At 37.3% G+C, this 10,875-nt stretch overlaps 1 protein-coding gene across 1 annotated transcript; it reads left to right on the top strand.

Annotated features, from left to right (window-relative positions):
- Positions 1 to 10,133: 10,133 nt before the first annotated feature.
- Positions 10,134 to 10,616, top strand: LOC101662990 (60S ribosomal protein L26-like). Its single transcript, XM_004706526.2, has one exon. It carries the CDS (start codon positions 10,134 to 10,136, stop codon positions 10,569 to 10,571), a length of 438 nt encoding a protein of 145 aa, XP_004706583.1. The 3' UTR covers positions 10,572 to 10,616.
- Positions 10,617 to 10,875: the final 259 nt, after the last annotated feature.

The following is a 10,875-nucleotide window of genomic DNA, read 5'->3' as shown; positions in this document are numbered from 1 at the left end:
GCATCAAAGACCCAAAACAAAAATCATACCAATGTGAATGGGGTGGGGGGTGGGGGAGGGGGCACACAGAGTGCAGACCAAAGCCCATTTGTAGACAATTAGACATTCCTTTACAGATGGGCCACAAGGCATTAGTTTCTAACTTGTACCTACTTAGGTCTAACTTGTACCAACTTATGATTCTAACTCTGGTTAAGTCTTTGTCAGACTTCATGATCAATCTTCATCTAAATGAGTGAATTAAAGTGCTTTGTAGCAGTTCCTTCAGGTATCATCAGGAAATTCAATTTACTGTTAACATTCTCTCTTCCCACCTAGTGTGTTGCTTGTTAGGTTGTATACTTGTCTATAGTTTAAAGAAAATGAACTTCTGCTCTCTCATATGGTAATAACATAACTAGTTTTTTTGTATGTGTGAGGATTTGATAAAATTCACAGAACATTAAGCACAGAGCATGGTACATTTTTAGCATTTAGATATTAGATTTTTTTACCCTCTATAGAATAAAAAAAAGGGAGGTGTAGTGTGTTTTGGGTAGGCTGTGGTCTGAAAGATTAGCTGTTTAAAAGTAGATGCGGCTCTGCAGGAGAAAGACAAGGCAGTTCTACCCCGGGCTACAGGGGCGCTATGAATCAGTATTGACTCGATGGCAATGAGAAAGTTTGCTGAGGTAGAGAAAAACAACACTATAATACTTTCAGAAAAAGTATAATCTAGCCTATAATTTGTCAATAAATAATGAAATTTATATGGCACACACTGTTATTACTCCTAGCCTATTCCTGTTAATTTAATGTGGTGGAAACTGGCTTCATGACAGCACTTGGGGAAAAGAGATCTGAGTAAAATTGAAGTTGACATGTTAAATCACATCAATGCTGGAGTGTATTTAGGGTGCTCTTTACCTATCTGCTAATAAGACTAGATGATGTAACATGTTGGGGGATTAAAATTGGAGGGAAAATCAAAAGTGTATGAGAGATTCCAGAAGAACTTTGTAACATTTCAGAAAGACTGATAATTTAATAGAAAGCTCTTTATCCAAGGTATTTAATAATTAGGAAACAAAAATAAATAAGCAGAAATTCAGTGGCTCCACACATATTAAGGGTTTGATATGAGTCACAAGAGTAGATTACATTTTACTGTAGACAGACACTTTTACCTCAGAAAAAATACATCTAATTAGAAAATATATATTACAAAATGTAGCAAATTTTTGTAGCATTTCTTTTTTAATCCAATACTTTTCTTCAGATTCTAGAATTGAAAATTATACAATTGTGGTGAGGCTAGATCCATCCAACAGAAAACTTTGTTTCCCCAGGACTAGACTCACAGTGAAACAGGCCAGTTCTTAACCTCTCCGAGCCTCTGAAACTCGCTGAATTTTAAATTGTAGTGTCTTGACAATGTTGTCTTCAGGGTCATTTACTCATAAACATTTGAGCCTTGATGGCAGTGTCAGTCCACTTCAAACTCTTGGTTGAAGGGTTGACAATTTAAACTCATTCCTCCTGAACAGGAGAAAGATGGAATTATCTGCTCGTGAGAAGATTTACAGCCTCAGGAGCCTTATTTTGCAAGGTCACTATGAGTTGAAATCTCAGTGGGTTTGGTTTTACTTTAGCCCTTAGTCAGTGTGCCTGAATACGTGTATGAGAGAATGTGGATGCCTGTGTGCAGGACCCTGTGTGCCGTTATGTAAGACTTTTTCTTCCAATGAGATCCTCCACTTAGGAATCAACTGTGACCATGATAGGCATTTCCTTTTGGAAAATAAAGTTTTGTTCCTTAATGATAAGAGAAAACCAAGTTCAATAAAGTAGCTGAAAAGAATGCCACCGAGTCTAATAAATATACTGCATGTATTGCACCATCTGGTTAGAAAAAGAGCTCTGGTGGCACCATGGTTCAGTGTTCCTTTTAAACCAAAAGGTCAGAGGTTGAATCCAGAAGCCATTCTATGAGAGGACGAAGTGGCAGTCTCTTCCTTAAAGATTTACGGTCGTGGAAGCCCACTAAGGAAGTTCTACTTTGTCCTGTAGGATTGATATGATTTGGAATCAACTTGATTTGACTGGGTTTTGCTGCTTAGAATTATATATCTTTTTCAGGTAGGAATTACAGGGGTAATGTACATGAACTCTTAATTTTAATTGAGGTGGTTATCTGTAATGCAGGTTAAAGGAGATAATTTATCTTGTTTATGGAATTAGTTCAGGCTCATTACTCCATGATAAGTTTCCTCAGGAAACTTAAATAACAGCGATGCAGGATCATTTAATGATACAGATGCATAAAATATTTTTTCCACATGAATCCAATTAAATTTTAAATCACTTTGAAGGAAAATCATGTAGTTTTTACAACTAGAGTAAGGATTCATTTACTCTGTAACTTTAAAAAAATTAAAAAGTAAGGTGTATATCAGGGTTACATCATTGCACAGTACTTATTCTATCTTTATCCTGAGCAAACACTCTGATAAGTATAATACATAAGGGGGATCACAGCATTAACATTGAGGGAGGACTCATTAACAACCTGCAAGACGGACAGGGCATAATCTTGCTAGCTGACAAAGAAGTCGTGAACCATTTCCTGGTAAAGAACAAAGGCTCCCGACTTCATTATGAATTAGTCTTCCATGGAAAGAATGCAAACACCCTCAAACATGACCAAACTGCAAAATTACGATGAAAACCATTGAAGTTATCCAGGATTTCATTTTCCTGGGACCCACCGTCAATGCTCATGGAAACGCTAGTCAAGAAATGAAAGCAAAGGTGACATTGTGGAATCTGCAACACAAGCCACAGCACTTTCTATTGCCTCTGATGTTTGGGAAAGCTGGACAATGACACAGAAGACCAAAGAAGACTTGACACTTCAAGTCAAGGTGTTGGCAAAGAGTATTAAATACAGGCAGTCTGCCGGCTATAAATAAGATCTGTTCCTTTGTCCATAAAAATATGTAGGTCAAACAGAATAAGTGCAGACAGTTCTTATTTAGCCTTACTTCAGTACAAAAAAGGGCTCCATGCCTTTCCAATAAAGCTTTTAAATAAAGCGGCACTTGAAGCAATGAAGCCTATTTTGATGAAGACTTTGTTACTAGTGTTGATGAAATCATGTCCAAGTGAGTCCCAATAACTTTAAACCAAACATTCAAAGATGGAACAGCCCTGCTCAACAATGGCGGCACGCTGTGCTGTTTCCCTTGCCCATTCCTTTGTACAGCCCTACCAATCATCCAATTCTATATATGACGATCTGGAAAAGATTCACTAGGCCTCTTTGAAGCCTCTCATTTTAGGACTTGGACCCTCAAATGTTCTGATCTTGTCCCCATGACAAATCATCCACCTTTTAAAATGTCTGGTATGTTCTTATTTCACCTTACCACCTGTGGCAAAATCAGTCTTTAATCCGTGAATAAAAAGGCAAGGAGTAATCCATAACTCAGATGTTCATACAACAAAGGCTTACTGTATGTCATGGGCTACTAGAAGAATGAACAAGTATGTCTTGGTAGTCCAAATCAAAGTCCAACGCTTGGCAAGATGTGGATTCACATACTTTGCATGCTATCAGGATGTGCCCATTTCTGGAGAGGAAATCATTCTTGGTAAATAGAAGGTCAGCAAAAATATGAGAGACTCAGCAAGGTGGATGGACACAGTGGCTGTAACAATGGGCTTAAACACAGCAAAGACAGTGACGCTGACTGGGGAGCAGGCAGTGTTTCATTCTATTACACATAGGTTGATCGGTGGACTTACCTACTTGATAGTACTTTACGAAAATAACATTAACACTAAGCTTATTTCAGTTTTTTGAAAACTCATGAATCGTTTACTCCACATCAATTGCTGGTTATTATTAAGTGATAGACAAAACATTGATAGGAATGACTCAGAATAGGACCTGTTTGCTGTCCTGGCCAATTTGTTCACCGTTGTTCCTAGACGCCGTTAAGTCCTTTCCTACTCATCTCAAATGAAGCTGATCTTTGCAAATTGAATGATACTATTTTGCCTTCTCTGTTGCGCTCTTTGATTTTCATTTCTTCTATTTGCTTCAGCTACTCCACCTTTAAAATTAAAAAAATGGTTGATCAATTCCAACTAAAGAAGAGAATACCCCAATTATAAATGGATAACAGTTCAATGGAATTAGTACATAAAATACTTTGAAAGAAACATACAGCATTTTCAGAGGTTTTCTGATAAAATTGACAAATAATCAAGGTGCTATAAAATAAAATAGTATATTATTAAATTAAAAAATTTTTAATCCCACTAAATTACTCAAATTTTTAATCTCACCATTCCTTTCTAGTAAATTTTGGAGTTTATTGAAAAGTTGTACTTTCAAAAATAAGTTGGTATGCAGGATATGGTTACATTTTGGTTTGAAATGTTGAAATCAATCAAGGCTTGCTTCGTTTGCCTCAAAAATAACAGTTACTAACCATGAATGTCATAAGAATAAATTTGAAATAAAGGCAAATAAGTAATATTAGATATTACTACTATACTTCTTCAGAATCTGTAGAAGATAACATTTTCAGATGTATTTTTTGCTTGATGATATATATATATAGTAATTGAATAAAACCAGTCAAATGCCAGTAATTTTATATATTTCAAAAGAGTGTTAAAATAGATTCATATTACATTTATTTATACTATCATTTAAGAAAAATGGTATACATTTACTCCATAGGGCTAGAATTAAAAATGGAACAAAACAACTTTATTATCTCATGCAGAGTGATGGCCCCCAAATTGGATCAAATCCATGTCTACATGTCAAAGCAGTTGGTTTTTAAATCAATGACCATAATCGATGGTTGCATTATTCCATTCCTATTACCATTCACAATATATTTACAAAAAGAAACATAGTAACAAAACCCTATTTAAATGCATATTAAGTGTATTTATTTGAATTGTGATTTCTGAAAATTCCTTTGTATATCAAAAATCCCAGGGATTCCCCATTCTCACTTATAGAGTAAATTCAAAATGAGGATGTAAGAGAAGGAATTACAAAATAGACTAATGTAGAACCAAATATTTATTTTCAGTTTTGAGATGCAGGATAATGCATTTTATGGGATGCTAGAGATTTTCAGATAAGTACCATCAGTGAAGCTTCTAGGAGGATAAATACTATTGTTTCTTTAGCATTCATCTCAGAAAGATTTGTAAAATGTCCAGAGGCATATTAATTTATTAGGTTAGGCTAAAAATATTAAGAGAATTCAAGAGGAAATTGATAATCATGTTGAATTATTAGGCCAAAAATGTCAAGAAATTCATTTTACACACCACTGCTCTCACTTGGTTTGAATTCCTGAATGGTCTCCTCTGAGAAATAAAAATTGCAATTTTCATTTGAAAGAAAGTACTTAGGAATTATCAAAAGGAAATCTAAAAGGTCATAAAACAAAAGCTACATTTTACTCATGGACATTAACAAACTCAGGGCCAGTTTCTTCCAGCAATTCTAACAGAACGTATAGTTGCCAGGAGGAAGATTTGTGTGTAAGAAATAGCAGGCTATTTTCAGAAGTAAACTGTTCATCCAACAGTAAATGGCATTTAAAAATGAACCACTTTTCATTTATTTTACATCGCCCCATCACAAAATAATGGATCTTTCTATTGTGGAATGTTAGTAAAGAGCCGTTTTCAAGAATTGTAAAAGCTCGAAATCATATGCCCTCTTCAAATCTGCCAGATGTTCCAGAAACCAGTGTCCACTAGGTTCACCTTCGGCATCTTCTAGAATACTTCACAAATACAGGGCTGTGACACGAATGTGCCAAGAGGAGCCACTGATCAAGATGTTAAGTAAAAATAACCTTTCTTTGGTATAAATACTAGCTATTATTTCTATCCTTTGTAACAAACAAAGAGAAGAATGATTCCATGTTTTAATTTTTCCACAACAGGGCAGAACAATTTGTGAATATCAAATGATGTATTTATGTAAGAGAGTTTTTTATAGTTCATGGAAAATGGAATTAAAAGATCATGGGCTATTCCATGAACTCTGTGAAGCCCCCTCCTACTTTCTATTTTTATTACTAATCTCTCTGTGAATAGCAGACTTCATTTATTTTGAACATGTGTCTGGTTCCAACCCACAGAGATCCACTGCACAGTAGAGTGAAACGTCGTTGGGTCTTGCACCACATCTACAGCCAATCCTATGGCTGAGCCCATTGTTGTAGCCACAGTGTCAGCGCATCCTGTTGGGGGCCTTTCTCATTTTTACTTGCCCACTTCCAACATGATCATCTTCTCTAGGGGTTGATCTTTGCTGTAAACAAGTGCAAAATAAATGGGATGTTTTGCTATCCTTTCTTCTGAGTAGTCTTTTGGCTGTTTATTTTCTGAGGCCGGCTTTTTCGTGGTACCCTAATGCCATGGTATGCAAACAGTCAACAGTTCATAACTGTCCGATTCATGAACAATTCCAACTTTTCTTTTAATATAGGGCTTCAAGCTGGTTCTGTCATGGCTCACAACGCAGAACTATAACAGACCTGAATTTGACAATGTGGGTGCTTTGCCAGGGTAATAATAGGAAAAAATGATGGGTCAAAATACAGAATGAGAATCTCAGAAGTTTCTTAGGAGCCTATGCATGAGACTTTACTATGGACAGGACTGTGAAGAAACACATTCACACAATGTGATACAATTCGGCTCCATCTTTGGGCGGTGTGCTGCCATCGTTAAATCCTTGCTTCGATGTTAGGTAAATTGTCCTCGCTATGAAGCGACGGAGCCAATCTCTCTTTCGCTACAATCTAACTGAACTCTATATTCTTAAAGGAACGGTTGGAAGACGTTTTACTTATAACTTGGGGACTGCCTTTATTCTATGCCAAAACCATAGGAAAAGGAATTAAGTATTCCTTAGTCTCCTTTGCTCATTGTTCAACTTTCACAATCTTACAAGGCCATTGAGAATGCCATAGCTGTGTCAGCTATACCAAAGTGACACCATTCCATTGCTTATTAACATATTAAAGAGGTCTTCTGCAGCATATTTGTGCATTACAGTACATCCTTTGATTTCTTGGTTGATGAGTTGCTGTTTACGTTGCTGGGAGGAAAAAAGTATTTACAATAAATAAGTTGATCTCTCAGAATTCTATCTTGTGGTCTCAGGTATCATTTCTGTCCCCAAGATTATATTTTTTTACTTACTCATCCTTCCTCTTTATTTTAAACTTTCACGCTCCTATCATGGCAAGCTTATCAATTTCAGACTATAGAATTTGGTAACCATCTTAAGTTTTAATTTTTAAATTGGTTGATATTTTTATTTGAGTAATATGCATGCTATTGGTGTTTTTTGAAAAATATGGGTCTTTTCCAATCACAGAGTAGACAAGAAAGGTATTTTTTAGATTATGGATGAAATGCCATTTGTCTTCAATTTGTCATTTAAACCCCACAAAGTAAATTATATGAATGTGATTCAAAATGGCAAATACCATTCTATTTTAACTCACAAATACCTAGAATATTGATTTTATGCATTCCATTTCATTTCTGTTGCTGTCCAATTTTTCACGTTTCATACTTAGTGCATTCCACATTGTGATTATTAATGAATAAAATAAACTAGTCTCCACACTCTTTATTTTGAATTGTGCTCTATCAGCCAATGAAGGCCCCTGAAGCTGTCCTCCATCCATTTCATGAAGGTTGACTCTCCTTTGAGCATAGCTCTGCACCTGTTATATTTTGTGTGCTTTCTAACCTGAGGTGCTTATCTTCTGGTGTTATACCAGATATGCCGCATGTGTGTTCATATGGTTTGAACACACCCGCATTTTAGGAGTAGACTACTAGGACCTATTTCTTAGTCCACCCTACGATGGAGGCTCCACTGAAGCTTCTCTATCGCGTGGGTGACTATGTTAGTCTGGATTGACTAGAGACACTCATATTTGTATGTGACAGCTTCGTATAAAAGATCAATGGTATGTTGAGGAAACATTCCAGCCCAGTCTAGATCAAGTCCATAAGTCTAATATTAGCCCATATGTCCCATACTAGTCCACAAATTCCTCTTTATACTCACACAGCACATGCAGTGATGCCTAATGCAAGAAGATCACAAGCCAGTGGGTGTAAAGTCTTATGGATCCAGCGACTGTGGAAACCTGTCCAGGACTTTGGCTGCCATCACTGTGGCTCCATGTGGCTTGTCAATAGGAATGTGAAGCAGAGAGAGAAAGAGGGCATGTGGCCCACCTCCAGGGAGAAAAGGGAGAAAGTTCCCAGAATCCTCAGGAGAAAGTCATGCCCACAAGGAGGCATGTCATCAGGCTTTGACCTGATTGAAAGACTAGACTCTACCCCTTCACTCTTAATACTCTCAAGTTGACAGGAGATTATGTAACCACCACAGTGACACAGCTAGTGCTTGAAAAATCAGTGGCAAAGCTTCCAGCATGACAACATATAAACCACTTTAGAATTAAAAATAACAAATGAGTGAGAAGATGAAGAAGTTGTGACTTACATTGTGACCATGTCAGTGGAAAGCAAAAGCTATGGATTTTCTTCCTACAGTGGTATTTGCTGGCTTATCTTTCTTTCAATGCTTTTCTTAGGCCCAAATTTTGTAGACAGTTCTGTTAACACTTAGAGATTTAATTGTTTGGTAAATTTTTGCTCCATATTTCCAGAAAAATCAGTGGAAATCCAAACCAGAATAGAATTAGATTAGATTAGAACAATACAAGTATGAGATATAAATGTAACCCAAGGATGTAGAAATTATTACTGTGCATGTATGGTATGATACGCACACATTTGTCTATTAAGTGCACAATACACAGGTATAACAAATTGATGATATGTATAAATGTTATTTTTAGGTGTCTTTGAATTGATTCTGACTAATGGTAACCCATTTAAGTAGAGTAGGACATCTCATAGTATGTCTAAAGTATACTTTGTATATGCTATTGTGTTACTCTTTAGAGAAACAAATTCACAGAAACTCATGTATAAGAGAGTGTTTTATATTGAAATTAAGTGCACATCAAGAAAACATCCCAACCCAGTGCTGCCCAAGCCCACAAGTCCAACATTAACCCATGTGTCCAACACCAATCCTCAAAGTCCTCCTCCATCTCACAAAACAGACGCAATGATGCTGACTGCAGGAGGAAAGCTGAGTCAGTGAATGCGTAAACATCTCAGCTCTGGCAGGGGTCTCCCTGGGGCTGCTTCAGCACCCAGGGCTGCATCAGGGTAGGCCCATGTGACTTCTCCTTGGGAATGTCTTGCAGGAAATCAGCCTTGCAAGCTGAAGAAGGGAACTGGCTAAGGCAGCTGTGCCCTGGTCCAACCGTCACAAAGCAAGAGACCCGAGAACTAGAAAGGCGAGGCTCACTGAGCCATTTATCCTTCGGCCCTTCAATTAACCCCACATGTGTTTATCGGCCAGGTTGGCACAATAAGCTCCTTCAGCTATCAAGAGATGCCACTCCTTGGACATGGGCCAGAGGAAGGCCCTTCACAATGGATTGACACATTGGCTATAATAGTAGATTCAAACATAAGAACAGTCATGAAGATGAGAAGTCCCCTATGGCACATATAGGGTTTATTGTATGTAGGGTTGCTATGACTTGGATCGGACATAGTGACACCACTACTAATACCAACAATAGGATTTCTCAATATATAGCAAGCTGGTATGATATGTCTAAGTGTTGATGTCAGTTGCCTTCATGTCTACTGGGACTAATGGCAATCCCATCTATGTAGAGTAGAACTGTTTTCATGGAATTTAAAAAAAACAGTTTGATTGGCATATCATTCACAAATCACACAATTCAACAGTTTAATCATTTTAAGAAGAGTTGTACAGTCATCATCACAATCAATTTTAGAACATGTTTTTCATTCTTTCCCTCATTATTATTAGCTCCCCAACCTCCACAGCTATACTCTTAAGGAAAAATTAATCTAATTAGCATCTCTAGAGATTTACTTATACTGGATTTCATATACAGAAAAACATTTTAAAAAGTTAACAATGGCTTTTCCCTTTTGGGGCCATCGCTGAAGGAGTAGCGGCCAAAATGAAGTTCAATCCCTTCGTGACTTCGGACCGGAGCAAAAACCGAAAGAGGCATTTCAATGCGCCCTCCCACGTCCGCAGGAAGATTATGTCTTCCCCTCTTTCCAAGGAATTGCGGCAGAAATACAACGTTCGGTCCATGCCGATCCGCAAGGATGATGAAGTTCAGGTTGTGCGAGGACACTACAAAGGTCAGCAGATTGGCAAAGTGGTCCAGGTGTACCGCAAGAAATACGTCATCTACATTGAGCGGGTGCAGCGAGATAAAGCTAACGGCACCACTGTGCATGTGGGCATTCACCCCTGCAAGGTGGTCATTACGAGGTTAAAACTGGACAAAGACCGCAAAAAGATCCTGGAGCGGAAAGCCAAATCTCGCCAAGTCGGAAAGGAAAAGGGCAAATACAAGGAGGAATCACTGGAGAAGATGCAGGAGTAAAATACCTTGTACACAGCGTCCATTAAAACCAGCACGTTTGAGAAAAAAAAAAAAAAGTTAGCAATGATAATGGATTAAAACAGAGAAAAACTCAATAAAAAATAAAACAGAAAATATTAAAAACTAGAACAATTTTTAAATGAGTCAAAAGGGAGATCAAATAATAAGATAAATTTTCACCTAACTACATCTTCCAGAATTGGCCTTACAATCTTTTCTGATATCAAGACTGGTCACATTCCTGGACTTTGGTCAGAAGGGATTCAGTGGCGATTTAGCCCATGTAAAGACCCTGTAAATAGAT

Source organism: Echinops telfairi, unplaced genomic scaffold (assembly GCF_000313985.2).
Source record: "Echinops telfairi isolate 266 unplaced genomic scaffold, ASM31398v2 ScPeMD7_25;HRSCAF=90, whole genome shotgun sequence".
Lineage (NCBI taxonomy): Eukaryota > Metazoa > Chordata > Mammalia > Afrosoricida > Tenrecidae > Echinops > Echinops telfairi.
Note: the sequence above shows the minus strand (reverse complement) of the source record. Positions and strands in the feature narration are given on the sequence as shown.